Source organism: Coenobita brevimanus, chromosome 38 (assembly GCF_032717465.1).
Source record: "Coenobita brevimanus isolate Jiangsu-jjx chromosome 38, ASM3271746v2, whole genome shotgun sequence".
NCBI classification, from domain to species: domain Eukaryota; kingdom Metazoa; phylum Arthropoda; class Malacostraca; order Decapoda; family Coenobitidae; genus Coenobita; species Coenobita brevimanus.
In genome coordinates, this window is record NC_136991.1 from 50448002 (window position 1) to 50464675 (window position 16674).

Sequence of the window (16674 nt, forward strand, 5' to 3'; positions counted from 1 at the left end):
AAAAAAAAAAAAAAAAAAAAAAAAAAAAAGTGATGCCAGTGAGTTACTCTGAATTTGTTAGTAACAGTTCTTTGTAGGCTGTGTTAAACAAGAAGGGCAGCTTGATGGGAAAGGTTTAGTTTTTCAAGCAGTGTACATGGCAGCACTAATGTTTGTAGTCTTGATCTCATATTACATCCCAATATTTTGGTGTTAGGAGATAAGAGGTTTCATATTTTATGTTTAAACAGTATTTGTTACTTCCTAGCCATTTTAATTTTATATTTAAACAGTATTTCTTACTTCCTAACCATTTTAATTTTTTATTTAAACTGTATTTGTTGCTTCCTAGCTGTTTTGGTGTGAAGTTCAGCTCGTAAGTGAGAGGTCAGATGAGTACAGTTATGTTTACACTAAACCTTCCCCAGGTTTGCTAAAGAGGCATGCAAGAGTTTTCTGCAGTCTGATGAATCATGTGCATAATTTATCTTTTGATGAAGTTAAGAGGATATGATTGTTCATAACGTATAAAAAATAGTTTGATTGTTGATTGTCTTGGTGTTAGCAACATGTTACACACATTGTTACCAGGTTAAAGCTTCGCTATCAGTTGCCTGGAGTTAACTGGTATTTCATTTACAGATTCAAATATTTGATTGGGTGATACACACAGATATTTTCATGGCCTTACATAATTGCAGTATTTCAGGTGTCTGACTCCTGGAGTGTTTTATGTAAATCAGATTTTACATGGGTATAAATGTCTTTAAAATTTGCATGTAATGCTCCTTTGGAAGTAGGTGAGCATGGAGATTACTGAATTTCCAATAGTTTGCTGTTTAATTTATAAAAATTCTTGATAAATGGCAGATTTCAACATATACATAGCATGTTTTATGTACAGTGACCCCTGTTACATTTAATTTTTTTTGTGTTTTTTCATTAGCACAAGAAGTGAAATTGTGTTGCCTTCTTCATTGATGTGCTAAAGAGCTATAATGTTGGGCCATTTTTATGTCACTTGGGTTGAGCTGAGTGTTACATCATTCCAGTCAGGTGTACAGTAGTTGTCTCCTGTGTTTATTGTGTGTGATATGTGTTGTTTAGGGTATAATTTTGATACAGTTGTAGGAGAAAAAAGGTGACTTACCAAGTGGACAGTAGCAAGTGAACTTTTGTGAAGGTTTTCCAATACTTGATTATTTCAGTTTTTGTAAACAAGATAACTCCCTAGAATAAGGCAGCTGTATTGAAATCACAAACATTAAAAATAAATTAACACCAAGACTCAGCACCCTAAGGTCACTTGCCCATACAACATTTGTATACCACAGTATTCAAGCAGTGTATGCATTCAGTGATGAATTATACAAGCCCCACTTGGGCTTCTAATCTCGCTGAAACACACTACAACACCCTACAGACCATACAGAACAAGGCCCTAAAAGTAATCACAAGCTGCACAGCTACTACACCTACAGACCACCTGCACCAAGAAACTAAAGTCCTCAAGGATCATCAAGACATGAGAGACACAGACTCTTGCCGCAGCCTCCACAAACCCACACCATCCACTACACTACATGGTAGCACATCCACACACCAAGGAATATCAAAACAATGCCCTGCACACGATATCGTACACAAATACAACATACACTCCTTGAGACACTCCAACAACACAACATACACTCCTTGAGAGCACTGTGGGAAAACCCAGTCTCGGCTGTGGCATTCCTTAGGGACTCGAGGCTGTTCAGCCAGACTGTCTAGGGAACAACTACTACTACTACCGAGGGCTCACTGTACAGTACAGTTTCATCATAGTTTTATGGTTGTGTTAGACTTCTAGGATTGATATCATAATTATGAAATACACTATTGAAAAAGAGCAGGTGACTCTGCAACAGATTTCACTCTGAAGATGTTTTAATTCATAGTCCATTAAATGCTGTAAGGAAGAACTGACTCAATTAAGAAAATTAGGAGGTGATAAGCAGTGTACTTTTGTTGGTGCAATATCTTTCTTTCTAACTCTAGTAAAAAAATTTAAATTTGGCATGCTTATCCCATCAGGCTCAGATTAACTGGAATAGAATAAATGGCATCCTTGGGCAGATGGGGTTAATATTTATCTCAGTGGAATGGTCCTCTGCTGTTGTACCTTGTACACACAGCACCTTGAGAGTAATGTCATTTCAGGTGCCTTTACTGCTTTTATGCAAATAAATGAGAAATTTGCTCCCTTTGTGTGATGAGCTTTCCTAATGTGTTATTTGTAAAGTTTTCGTCCTTCTGCCTACGGGTGACTACATTCCCTCTTTTGTCTTTCTTTCCTTCATTCTTTCCTCTTCCTTCTGCCTATGGGTGACTCTACACTGAGTGATAAGCCTAATGGTTTCCTGTACATCAGGAAACCATTTACTATTCTGGGTGGTAACCTATCTATCTATCTATTGCCAGACGCCATAATCCCGTAAGGGGTGGCCATTTGACTTTGAGTCAGTTGTTTTACGGGGAGAGGCACTAACCCTCCATCAACCCACTTATTGACACGTAGGGAGCACGTATGGTTTGGTTATATGGTTACCACCCAGCGTTGTAAATGGTTTCTTGGCTTACAGGAAACCATTAGGCTTGTCACTCAATGTAAAGCCACCTGTAAAGGAAAGAAAAGCAATAGGAAGTGACAGGAAAGAATGGAGAAATAGGAAGAGAGGAGGGCAGGCACAGAAAAAGAAAGATAAAGGCTAAGGAAGGAGTAGGCAGCACTACATCAAGTGAGTGGATGATGGTCGCCACCACCTACCATTTACTACGCTGGGTGGTAACCATATAACCAAATTATGGCGCCTGGTGGTTTAGTGGGTAATTACAACGCTCCAATCGGATTGAGCCAGTGAAGGTTTATATCCAAGGGGTGGTTGGGGTTATTGCTCATGTAATGCCACTCAGGGATGAGTGAGGCTGGTCACTCTCATCTTAAGTGTCAAGACCGAATTGCCTAGCCCCAGGCTTCTACGCTTCTCATGGGGCAACGTGGAATTGGATGATGGATGGATTATTAGAACGCTTTTCCACAGATTCATGTTAGTTTTCTGCATCCCCAAAGCCATGTGGTTGAAAGGCCTTATAGGTTTACAGTCATGCCATGCTGATAACAAGACATTTTGTTTATCTACAGGATTGTTATTTGTAGTGTTAAGGAAGGCTTGTGAGCTAGTGTTAGAGTCCGTTAGATAGAATATCAGGATCTGAGACCTTTACAACTACTGTACTGTAATAATGATGTTAAGTGCACATTCAGTACCGGTATTGTCTGTGGAAGTTTATAATCACTGGTAGTTAAGGAAAAAGATCCCTACTTCCAGAATACCTGGTTGATGGAAAAGTTGTTAGAGGGGCATGAGATGGAAGCTGGAAACCCACACTTTTTATTGGCATAGGAACATTGAGACCCACCGCTGTTCATTATGTGGCAAATAATTTCATGCCTCCTATGAAAAAGGAGGGGTAAGGTTTTAAATGTGCTCTTATTTCTTCTCAGTTCATTGCCTCTAAAGAGATATGAGAGTTTTGCTTTAGATACCCCACCTTATATGCAAGTGGGAAGTATTGGCAGGGTGGTAATGATGATTACCATTATCAGCAGTCTGACCTTCCCACAAAGTGAGGCAGGATCCACAACAGGCAGTACCTTTTCTATGATATGTTCTTATGTTTGAGGATATCATCTCAGACTTTGAAAAAAGGTCACCACCATTTTGTGCCTTCTGACCCATTCACCTGACCGCCACCATCACGACCACCACAGCCATTGACTCACATGCATTCATTGGTCTTGCTTCCTGGTATTGATGCTTTATCATGGACTTTTTTTTATTTTTTTTGCAATGCTGTTCACCTTCCTGTTGTGGCCCTTGGGCCATCTGGACATGAGCCCAGTGGACTGCAGGCTACCTATTGAAGTCCACCATCCTCCCGTTGTGGAACAGAGAGGGAGGTTAGAGACAATGTATGCTGTAACTGGACATGCATGATTATATCAGTGCTAATCTCTTGTAACAGTGGATTAACACTAAGAACTGATATTAGTCATGAAGAAATGCTATGGAAAAGATGTGGAGCCATAGCATTATCATTTTCTGCCACTGGCCTTCATGAAGTACGTTGCAAAAGGATGAAAATCAGTGCCAAGTAAAGATAAGAAACTTCAGTTGGGTAAAGCATGGAAGTAGAGAAGTCATTAGGGGATCAAAATAATGATGTGCAATAATTACTTTTGGGCACTGCTGAAGAGGGGAGCCTTCACATGGTAGCACTAATATAGCTAGGTGATGGAGCTGCCTTGTTACAGAAGCATCCCTCAACTCCCAATCCCACAAAGGGATGATGGTGGACTGCAAGCCACCACCAACAGCAACAACAAGTACTGCTACAACTACTTCCATGCTCACTTCCCTCTTCCAGTGATAAAGAATAGGGATCTCAGCATTGAAGTAGAGAAGTAATCACAGGACGTTATTGTCATCTCCACTTTAATGTATGGATGTGAAGCTTGGAATTTGTTGAAAGGATACAAGTTGAGGATGAGAGGACTGGAAATGAGTCAGCTGAGAGGAGCATTTAGAGTCAAGTGGAAAGACAGAAAGACAAATGTGGAAGATTTAAGTGGCTTGACATTGATGTGAATGTGCTGGAAAGTGCTAGGAGTACCCTAAAATGGTTTTGCAATATGGAGAGGAGCGTATATGAGTGAGGTGGCTGGGAATGGGGAGACCGAGGATGAGGTGGGACTGTGAATTAAGTGGCGTGGGGGGGGGGGGGCAGCGTGATGGCGGAGGATATGGTGGCACGGAAGCTATCTTCGTGCCTATCTCATTTAAGACTAAGGTGTCTGGCCATACACAGACAGATAGATAGGATGACGATAGTTCTAGTGTGGTTCTAGTTGAAGTAGCTCATCTGATTGTGAACCCAGTGGACTGCAGGGTTAAGTTGTTCACCTCGTTAATCTCACCACCTTTAGGGGGATAAGGAGGAAGACGAGGGACGTTAATACAGTACAGTTGTGTTGGGAGGGGTAGCGCTTTCCTGTGGCCCTAGCAGGGCTATATGATCTGATGAGGTCTAGCTTGGGGATTAATCCCCTTAGTCTTAATACAGTACAGCAGAGCGGCTGCCTTATCGGGACCACCGCCTGAAGGCGTCCCTCTCTATGATGGCGACGAATGAGAAATAACAAATATTGTTACTTGACAGTTATCCAAAATTTTTACGCTAAATAGCTTTTTGTTGAGAATAAGAAATAAATGTTTTAAGCTCGGTACCCACAGGCATTCACGATCGTCAACAAAGTTCTCGTACGAGTGGTGTGGCTCTTACTTTTACCTATTTTTTCCGAGCTAATGGTAAGAATAGGCCTATTATGACCTCATAGATGTCATTTTCAATGTAAAGAATATGTGGAGCCATGCCTCAGTAGAAGCAGTGATGATTTTACAAGGTTGTGAAGACAGTATGACGTAATCTGTAGTCAGGTATTTGATGCAGGTGCAGACTATAGTAACTACTGTTAAATGGTACTCAGTGATCTTTATACAAGCAGTGCTATCATAGTATAGTATGGGACAAATTAAAAGATCAGGCCAGTGGATAAATGTAGGCGTGGGCGGTATCACCTTTTTTTTTTTAATTACCGATACTTTACAGAATAATTAGCCTAATCGGGTAATAATTGATTGCCACTGTGATTACTGAACTGGATTCAGAGAGGGTAATTATCAGGAGTAACACAGACCCTATGAGTTAGGTTTGGTTGTGCCAGGATATGTTAGGTTTGCTGTAGTTTTATTGTAGGTTGGGTTGGGTTCTGCACTGCCTTTTTTTTCTATACAAAATTAGTTGATAACCTAATCCAACCCATACAGGCAATGTTGGCCCAGATAATTCCACATAGATTTTGATGTTTTCTCATGTTCCTTCACCCTGCGTTGTCTCCCATATTGAGCTTTCACCCATCCTGCTTCTTTTTCTTTTCCTTGAGAGGCTGTGATATAATTGTACTAAATTTTAACATTTATATTTGTTATAGATTTTTTTCCCCCTGTTTTCAGTAATGTATTTATTTAGAGCAGAAAATGCCAGATTTGGTGTTGGGTACGAAACTTAAGCCCTTAAATTGAAAGTGATACAGGACTGTCTTACTGATCAAAAGGATGAATAAAAAACGTGAAAACATATGGGGAAAATGTTTGTCCTTCTCTGTTAAGCTTAAATTCTGCAGTATATATATATATATATATATATATATTTTTTTTTTTTTTTAATGGTATAGGCTACACAGTTTTTGCTATGTCAATGATTTTATTCAGCTAAGATAAATTTTCCCTACTGGAGGTATTAGATATAGCCTGCAGTGACCCCATTTATTAATAGATATGGTGTGGTTTTCCCTCTCCTATATTTCAACATTTTTTACTCACCGCTTAGATTATTGTTGCAGCTGATGGGTTTGAGGTAGGATGGGGATCAAAAAGGGTAGGTAGTTTTGATGGATACTGGGGACGTCTGGTTGACATGGCTGGTTTCCCGCAATCCACTGGGTTCACGTCCACGTGAGCCAGAGGTAACAGCAGCACCAGTAATGTATGTCTCTTTGCTAGTATTAAATATGTGTGCAATGATAGTTTTTATTCATTTCTTATTTTACTCTAGCCATGTTGTGAGTGGCCTTGGATAATTTTCCCTTACTTCCTTGTAGTGGCTATGTGTGAAGACCCACGTTGTAGAGTGAACCTCTGTAATGTGTGGTATAATTAACACAGCACAGATTTGTGGTACAGTCATATGGTTAGCTAGTTCATATAGGTGCTTGCTGTATGCAGTGCTGACCTTATTATGCAGTTAAATAATTTACTGTATAAGTTTGGTGTGAGATGCCTGAATCAACAATCGTTTCTTTCAGAACTGTTATTTTGCTATGATACTTAAAGTATGCCTGCTATACCACTCATTTGGTGTTCTAGGTCCCCTGTGTTTGTCGGGTAATGTGAGGTAATTTTTGTTTCATGTTAAAGTTTGATATTCATGGAGGCCGATATTGGCTGACAAGATAGCAGTAGCCTACATGTGAATATCTTGTCCAAATTATCGCATAAGCAAAGGCCAAACTGCACTGACTTAAACAGTTAATGTTTGTCTTGATGGGTGGTACATGTTGAGCCTAATTATGAAGGAGTTACCATACCAAAGTTGATGTTGCTTTACAACTTCCAGGAGGAGCTAAGATGAGAAAACGTCCAAGCTCTCCTCCCATATTTAATGCAGTAAAGAAGGGAGCAGCGGTCTTGTTGGCAGTTGAAGTGGGAATCTTTGCCGGGATCTACCATGTGTACCACCGCATGAACACTGACCGTGGTGAGGCATTGCATATAACACTGCATGCTTTATTTTTATTCTTTTTATTTTTTTTACTTCAGTAATTTTATGACTTGCAGCACAGTGCATACTTTATTGTATGTTACTGTACTCCACTTTGTTCAGTGCCTTCATTCACAGTGGTCTCCCATAAGCTGAATAAAATTGTCTGGACAGTCATAGTAAATCACAAAGTGGTTGACTTACATTATACATATTACTGATAAACAGAAATTGGAATGCATTTAATGTTTAGTGAACATATGAGAGGTTTAGTCTGAAATGGACCCTCTGTTGATGACACACTGTTGTATGTCACAGTAAACACTGTTTACTGTGTGATTGCAGTTCATCTGTTTGAATATGCATGATAATAAAATAAGGCACACAAAGTACACCATCATACTAAAAGGATTAAGTCATTTGTAATTGCAAAACATTGGAATACTTATTATAAAGTAGAGCACTGGTATTTAGCCTGGAAGGTATGTTTACACTGTACATACATACATACATCATCTAATCCTATGTTGCTCCATGAGGAGTGAAGGAGACTGGGGCTATGTAGGTTTGTCCTAACATTTAAGATGAGGGTGACCAGCCTCACACATCCCTGAGTGGCATTACGTGAGCAGTAGACCACAACCATCCCTTCGATATAAACATGCACTGGCTCAGTCCGGTTGGAGTGCCTTAAATATCCACCAAACCACCAGGCGTCATAGTTGGGTTATATGGTTACCACCCAGCGTAGTGAGTGGTTTCGTGGTATACTTCAGCACAAAAAAATGTGGAAGTTTGAGTGTAGTATACTGTATAGTTGGTAGTTACCGTAGCGTTATATGAACTGCAGGTGGTTGAGTGTGCTGGCCATTACAAGAGTGTACAAGAAATCCATTACAGACACATTACACATACATGCACACACAGACATACTTGTTATAGAAATCTGTGACATAACCTTTCCCACTGTCAGGATAATTTCTCACATTCTGCCCATTAGCTTTGTATGGGCTACAATACTATTTGAGAGTGATTTAATCCCCTGTATAAGACTTGAGAAATAAACTAATGGTGTGTTGTGTATTTTTCAGATTTTCGATATTACATGAACAACAACTACAGTTTTGGTCTTGAAGGTGAGTGTGAGGAAGTACCAGAGCCCTTGGTTTCTGTTTCGTTTAGCCCAAACTGAATTATCATGGATTGTTGATATATCATGTTGTGCATCTGTTGTGTTGTATTTGTGTCCATTTGCAGTATTTCTTGCTGTCACTGACCCATTCAGCCCAAGAATGTCATTCCTGTTTTACTGTTGCTATCACCACTTAATTTTATTCAGCTCATGGGATTTTTTTTTTTTTTTTTTTTTTTTTTTAAACTGCTAGGGTTAGATATAATATTCTTCAACTTACTTAACCCTAACTGCAATATAGTACGGTACTAGGGTTTTCTCTTAACTGAATAATATATTCTAGTACCAGCAAGGAAAAAATATTTTCATACCCAATGCTGTACTCCGAAGAAGTTAAGTTGATAAATGTACCTGTTGCCCCAGACATTGCAATTTCTCTTTCAGTTTTCTACTCTGTTGGTGAATTTTTCAACAAAAACGACCAGACTCGACTTTTAGATCAGGCGGTGTGGGCAGTGCAGCAGAAACAGAAACAGATCAAGGAGGATTAGAGCAACGAGCATTAGATCACAGTGAGTATGTGAGTGTTTGTGGTATTGTTTTCAGTAGGGGAAAGTATCAGTAGCTGCATGTACTGTTTAGTGGGTACAGGAAGTCTTTGTTAAAGTCACGGATGTTTACCAAAACATCACAACTTCTATCATCCAGACCTCTCCTCACTTATGAATAGGGTGAGGCAGGGGCCAGAGAGCAAGAAAAACAGCTAGAAGTCTACTCGGTTAAATGAAGCACACTCATTCACTGACTCTTCAAGCCCTCAGAACCCTGACTCCACCTCACAGACATAGGTACCCGGGATTAATATTTACATTCTTCATGGGAAAGCTGGCAAATCAATTTGGTAGCAGTGGAACTGCAGTAGTTAACTTCTTTTATTTACTGCAGACATCAGCAAAAATGATCAAATAAAGTGTCTTATAACAAGGACTTACTGTTATGTATGTGTTGGAGTTTTTTTATGTTGTGATATTGACTTCCATCTTTTGTGTTTTCATGTGTTTCTGTCCTGTTCTGTTCTGTTTGTCTTCCCTTTTGCAAGTGTGCATTTTTATTTTTCAGCAACACTGTCTTCTCTGTGCTGTATCAGCACAGTACTAGTACAGTACAGTATATACATTTTTGTGTATACCTGGTAACCATTTACCAGTTATATACTTGTCCTATTATTAACCCCCCACAGCTGAAGACCCCAACTGTAGTACAATGAGTGGAAATGTTATGGCCTGTGTGTTTTGTACCTTTGGTTATGTTGAACTTTATATCTGCTGTACTTGATAATAAAAGGGAGTTACAGTCCTTTGCATGACAACAAGATTGTTCGTAGTGGTTTAAATGAGAATATTGGATTTGCTTGTGTGAGAGAATGTTTTCAGCATTGTGTACATAGGCTGTAGAGTTAATTCTTGATATAAAAACTCAGTATAACACTTTCCTTGACTTAATACCAGAGCTCTTTGTTTGTATTTTTGGTGAGCCCCAGTTTTGACAGAACCATGTTTTGTAAATTGAAGCTTTATGTGGCAGCCGATCCCTGACATTTTAAAACATGCTTGGTGAGATAATACTCATTACACAGTTACCCTTGCTTTATTTGATGTATAATTCTTACAGCCATGGCCTTGGAAAGTCTTTTGTATCCAGAATGTAGATTGTAGTATCGACAGATTTCATGGAAGGTTATAAATGACTAAGGTGTGGTTATGTATTAACTCCCATTGCTGGGAGCCATACTTCACCACCAGCTTTATTAACATTGCCACCTTAAAATTGGGTTTATTAAGGGTCAGTCAAAGCACTTGACTTACATTCTTCCTTGTGCAGTAGGTCTGTCATAAGAGGTGGGGTGGTTATAGCTGGGGTTTAGTTCCACTTCAGTCACTGCTAATCATCATTAACATCATCATAATGAATTTTGCCAGTATTTTAACCTTCTTTGAATGGGGGAGGTTGGATTCGGAAATAGGGAAAGACAAATTAAGAAAATGGAAGAACTATCAGCAGCATGCCATGGGAAATGTGCCACTCAGTCATATACGGTACTGTAAGTACTGTACGTATCATTTAAGCCTCACAGAACTGTGGCTTCACCTCAGAAGCCTGTTAAAAAAAAAAAAAAAAAAAAAAAAAAAAAGAGAGAGAGAGAGATAATGTTTAATGCCGCCACACAATTCATGTATTGTTGAGCCATTTGTAGTCTCTGGACAAGTATATATTGAACAGCATCTTCGCAGTGGTAGTGAATTCAGTATTTTTACATTTCTGTATTCTTCAGTTTAAAATTTAAACATTTGATTACTAAGTCTAACAGCAGTAACATTTTCTACACCTGACCATAATACATGATATACAAATAGGAGAGTTTCTTCAGAAGCCATAGTTGAGCCATCATAGTTAATGTATTTCACTGTCATAAAAGAAAATTTTTTGTGTTGTCCATGCTTTAGAGTACTTTGTGTATGGCATTTTTTTCCCACTAGTTGCATTAAGTATTCTAAAAAAATAAAATAAAGTAAATTAGCTGTACTATATCATTTGTGTTTGTTTAGGGTTGCAGAACGTGGTGAATATGTCTGCCCTGAAGTCTTTGTACTACATTTCGGGCTTCACTGCTGTGGGGTACTTCCTCATGAAAGTTGTGGAGAGGGACCCTGAAGCCCTACGCAAGGTTAGGCGCACATGCACCTTTCATAGCAACTTTTTTTTTTATTTACTTATTTTAGTGTGTCCTTAAACTTACTATGTATTTTACCTCAGTTATTCTAGGACCTGCTCTCTACATTTTTCTGCCTCTCCAGTCATTACTTACAGTTCTTCCTTCCCTTCCCAGTAGGTTTCCGTTGATTTTACATACCAGATGAATTGTTATCCTTAATTGTAGTAGGAGGTTTTAATAAATGCTCTTGATATCAGGAGCATAACACAGGCAGTACCAGACGTGATTGAAGCTGCAGTAGTACAGTATCATTACCAGTGAGAATAGTTGATACTGTTATATAGGGTAATAAATGATTGTAGAGAAATGACTCCAAAATATAATCATTCACCTAAATAATGCCTCACTTGTCTTGACATATATTTTGTGAGGAAAGCAGATTCTAACTTCTTTTCACCTGATAACTTTATTTGAAAACCAAGATTATGTTTTATAGTTGTTATTGTGTTTATTATTGTCATATTGACACCATTATTTTTTCTTAACCTTCAAAACCTTGACAGTTTTTTCAGTGACAAAAATGTGTCAGGCATTAGCTACAGTATAGATAAGCCATCCCTGAGGTTTAAGAGTTAAATCAAGTTAGCTAATGAGCCGTCAGATGTCGGGAGGTTTTCCACTGGCAGGTGAATCATTGGGTGTTACTCAGAGCAAAATACACGTCATAATATTTAATCCCAAGGCTGCAGCATTCCTGACATAGGGGATATCTGGTGCAGGAGACTGGGGGAATTTAACCCTTTACACATCATACTAATGGATAGTTTTATTTGTCTTAAGAAGGATATACTTGGGTGAAGGGGTTGTCTTTACTGTTTTATAATATTTGGATCAGATTACTAATATAATACTCTTACTTGCTTTGTAGGGTGGTTTAAAGACAATGTTGTTACTGTTAGTCACCACAAATCATATTATCCTTTGTTCAGTAGGATCTACCCGAGGGCCAGCAACAGGATTACCAGAATGCTGCCCAACAACGAACAGCTGCGTTTATGGAAGTATTGAAACATTCTGCAGCAGGAGATTCACCCGAAGTAGCAGCAGAAAAAGCCAGGCAGGTTCAGGAGAAAAGGAACTTACCACCAGCTCCTAAGTCTCAACCCTCCTGAAGTTCTTCCAGGCCGTGTACAGTATATATATCTTATCCCCTTGTTATTACCAGTATATAGGGAGTGTACTGTATAGAGAGTTAAAGGTGTAAATATTGATTTGTTGGTAGTAGATGTAATATTGGTGAAGTGTGTACAGTTATAGAGTAATTGTCAGTGTAGTTAGTTCAACATGGATGCTTTTGAGTCCTCAGCCAATGCTCCACCTAGCTTATTGGAGCGTATGAAGCAGCGAACAGATGATATTGCTCAGAGGGCTGAACAACGTCGCCAAGAGAAAGAAAGCCAGGCTGCGTCTTCGGAAAGTGCAGATTACTTTCACCGCACCTTCCAAGAAATGAGGACTGCAGTGCTGGCCAAGGTAGAGGAGGCGGGGAGTGTAGATAAAGCTGAGTTAGTGAGTTTCTTGGATGGAATGGTGAAGGATGTACAAGAGATGCAGCAGTTCCTAAATGAGTCGAGCATGTTCCTTGCATCCTTTCAGATTAAAATCGCACAGGAGGAACTCAGGGATGTGGGTGCTTTAGTTCACAACAAAATTGATGAGCTGCAGCCAAAAAAGAAATTTGGCTTTGGCAAGAAGCGAGTTGAGAAGAGCAGTAAATCTAAGGATGAGAAAAAGGATACCATTGATCATAGCAGCATCAAGGATAAGAAGGACAGTGTTTTTGATCTCATTGAAAAACAGTTCTTTGGCTTCAAGGATGAGAAGAACAAGATATTGACAAAATCTCCTGAGGAGGTGGAGAACCGTCAGTTAAACCTTTACAACTTGCAAGAGTGTCGAGTTGTTGCCCTCGGGAACCCTGGCACTCTGCAGTTTGCCTCACTCCATGGTTGTACGGTGATTGTTGGGCCGACATCAAGGTCAGCATTCATCAAGGACTGCACTGACTGCAAGTTTATCATGGCCTGTCAACAAGTGCGTATACACAACACGGTAAACACTCAGTTCTACCTCCATGTTACTGGCGCTGCAATAATAGAAAATTGCCAGAAGGTACAGGTGGCCCCCTACAATCTAGACTACCCTGAGCTGGCAGAGCATTTCAGGCGGAGTGGCCTGGCCCCCGATACTAACCGCTGGGACAAGATTGAGGATTTCCACTGGCTGAATGAAAATGAGGAGTCACCCAATTGGTCAGTCATCCCAGAAACTGAGAGATTTAAGAACTGGCTGGAGTGAGTGAAGTGGTTTAGCAGTTAACATTTTTACAGTACATATTTTTGTTCATAAAAATGATGGTTGGAATAATAATTATCCTCCAGAGCATCCTAGAACAGGATATATGACCATTTACAGTCTGGTAATGTAGAAAAATGACTTATAATCAACAAAATGGAAGAGTATATACAAGAGTAAAGAAGTTAAAACTTTTATGGGGAAAAAAAATAATGTAAAATTTAGTCACAAAATAAAGTTTTTTGGTTACACTGGGATAAATGACGCATGCAAGGTCTATCGTAGCTCTGTGTAACAGGTGAGAATCATGGCAGGTGTTAGAGTTGCAAGTACCTAATGCAACTACAAATTAATGCTCTCAAATAACGTAATATCATCATCATAACGCAGATTCCCACTGTTTCAAAAGGATGAGGGATTGGGTTGAAATCAGAAACAGGAAAACTAAAATTAGAGTTAACACTTATTCCATTGCAGTATGCTATGCATCCATCCTAAGTAAAACGTTCATAATTCTAGGCTTCTGAAAACTCGGCTAAAACTGTAGAGGTTGAACATATATGATAGTAGCATTTCACATTAAACCTGTGATAAGTATAGCTCTTCACACTGATGGGATCAGTTGTGTTTATATTTTTCAAGGTCTTGGCCAATGCATTCACGTGTAAGCCTTATTTCACCTGTTGACAGCAGTTGATAGTAATGTTGGGTGCCGTATAACTCTAGCAGCATGAGGATGCCACCAACATATGATATTCAAACAAAGATTTCTGTAGCAGTACTTACAAAGGTTTTCCTCATATTTCTACACAGGATATGCGGCTGACTGCCCTCACTGTAGCATACTAATTAAGATCTAGTCTGAAAACAACAAAAATCTGATAAAGTTAGGTCTCACTATTGTATGATTAAATTTTCCATTATTAACCAAACTACTGTGCAGTGCAGTATATTTGGAAAAAGTCCCACGGCAGCTATGCAAATCTGAGACTACAAAGTATGCTTGCTTTCACTAATGTAATACTAAATTTGGCTGCTTAAAGATATATATGCATTTATTACTGAAGTTTCCTGCTGTATATTTGTTATATACATGAAAAAACACTTATGCACACATATATGTGCTATATACAGTTTGGTCAAGCATTGGTTACAGTTTGGTCAAGCATTGGTTACTCCAGACTTTTCCTGTAACATCTTAGTCTGCCATGAAAGAATGAGGCCCAGTAGGTTAAAAATGTCCCCAAAATAGCAAAAATTTGATCTGTTCTCGTGAGATGCTACTGTACCGTGTTCTTCCAAGATTACTTGGGGCACGGTTAGCTATATATATCCTGCGGATATTGGGCGAGTTCCATAATGGTGAAAAGACCATCACAACTGTGCTATGGATGAACAGTCACAGGTAGCAAATCGTTATTTCAGAGTCATGTAATAAACATTGGATGTCCTTTAATCTACTAATGTTGGTACACTGCATTGTAAGCACATATTTATTTTGCTTTTAACAGACATGAAACAGGCTGAGGGTAATGTACATACATTCTAAAACTTCTGACACGTGTAATGGAAAGTCATGTTTTAACATATTGTTGTAGAATACCATACTCTACATTGTCTCATGTAAAAGCCGAAGCATAATTTGCCACTCCAGCTGAAATTAAAAAGAAATGTAATGCTGTGTAATGTTAAAGAATATATTATGTGAGTTGCAAGATAATTTTCATTTACTAATTGTGCACAGAATAGTGGGAATCTTAATTTCCTTGGGCTTGTATGGAGAAAGAATGTATGGTCCATTTCATTAACATCCTGTTGGTATAGTTTCCATTTTTCTTGGATTTTAACCCCTGTGCCACAGTCATAATTGCTAATGCTACAACTACCAAGATTCTAACTCCCCATCCACAGTCTATCCTCCTACTGCAGTCTGACCTGTCCTACCCAAACTACAGTCATTTTAAACTCAACAACTACAAAACCATAACCCTTCTACCATCATCCCAACCACTGCTATCATAACTACCTCCATCCATTCTTATATCACCACTCTTCTAAGGACTCCTACCACAGTTTGACCACAACTATCATAATCCCAGATAGATAGAGAGAGGACAAGACGGCAAGATGAGATTTGGAGATACACTGGGACTGGATGAAACAGAAAAAAAACAATAGGTAACTGGAAGAAGCCTTTGTCCTTCAGTGGACTTGGATAATGATGACCACTCTTATCCTCTCCTACCACAGCTGCGACGATCCTAACCACAACTACCACAGCTGCCACCATCCTAACCACTCCTTACCACAACTAACACCCTCCACCAACCACATTGCCTTCACACACACACTTCTACAAGTCATTCCACCACCTTCCTGGCCACTCCCACAGGCACTCGTGGGGGATGGAGTTACGAGGTTGTATGGAAGGGTGATGATAAGGAGAGGGAAAAAGGAGAATGGAAGATGATGAAAGGTGATGTTGATGACTGCAGTGATGAGGGACAATGAGGAATGGATATGATGAGAGGGAAGCTTTATTGAAATGATTACAGAAGAATTATGAAAAGGATGACAATGATGATAATGGCAGTCTAGTTTTTGATGATAAGGAGGAAACAGAAGAAAGGTTGATGATAAATGAGGAATGGAGGATGAGAAGATGGTGAGTGATACTAATCTCGAAACCGATTGCATTTTTTTAATTGATTCATCCTGATAATTTTATAGACAATCTTCCATTCCCGCAGCAGTAGAAATAGTGGTACTGTAGTACCAGCCCCAGGCTCATCTGAACATGAACCCGGTTGACTGTAGGCTGAAACGGTTTGTGCAGTCAACCATCCTCTTTTCGGGGCATAGAGGAGGACTTAAGGTTGTTTATAAAGTCTGGTAGCTCTGCCGCTTGGGCAGATCGGTGCCACCACATGAAGGCGACCTTCTCCAGCAGCGCGGGGGCCAGAATAGCTCAGTGGTAGCGCTTGCGTTTCACGACAGTAGCCCGCACCACAGGGTAGCGCGCTTCTGGTGCAAGATGTAGCAGTCTCTCCAAGGTTCTTTTCTTGCCCTGCGG

The 16674-nt window shown here is 39.4% G+C and overlaps 2 protein-coding genes across 2 annotated transcripts; both read left to right on the forward strand.

Moving 5' to 3' along the window:
* The first annotated feature begins 5328 nt into the window (after positions 1-5328).
* Positions 5329-12367, forward strand: LOC145396529 (protein CEBPZOS). Its single transcript, XM_080269907.1, has 5 exons — positions 5329-5390; positions 7258-7398; positions 8493-8537; positions 8978-9105; positions 12236-12367. Exons 2-4 carry the CDS (start codon positions 7269-7271, stop codon positions 9082-9084), a joined length of 282 nt encoding a protein of 93 aa, XP_080126033.1. The 5' UTR covers positions 5329-5390; positions 7258-7268; the 3' UTR covers positions 9085-9105; positions 12236-12367.
* A 73-nt stretch (positions 12368-12440) lies between these two features.
* Positions 12441-15308, forward strand: LOC145396528 (tubulin-specific chaperone C-like). The gene has a single exon (XM_080269906.1). It carries the CDS (start codon positions 12591-12593, stop codon positions 13602-13604), a length of 1014 nt encoding a protein of 337 aa, XP_080126032.1. The 5' UTR covers positions 12441-12590; the 3' UTR covers positions 13605-15308.
* Positions 15309-16674: the final 1366 nt, after the last annotated feature.

Bases quoted from the DNA above. Each gene is read 5' to 3' on its own strand.
- LOC145396529 (XM_080269907.1), top strand. From the start codon at position 7,269: ATGAGAAAACGTCCAAGCTCTCCTCCCATATTTAATGCAGTAAAGAAG. The intron at 7,399-8,492 runs GTGAGGCATTGC...TGTATTTTTCAG, and splicing joins CCGCATGAACACTGACCGTG to ATTTTCGATATTACATGAAC. The intron at 8,538-8,977 runs GTGAGTGTGAGG...TTTCTCTTTCAG, and splicing joins CTACAGTTTTGGTCTTGAAG to TTTTCTACTCTGTTGGTGAA.
- LOC145396528 (XM_080269906.1), top strand. From the start codon at position 12,591: ATGGATGCTTTTGAGTCCTCAGCCAATGCTCCACCTAGCTTATTGGAG.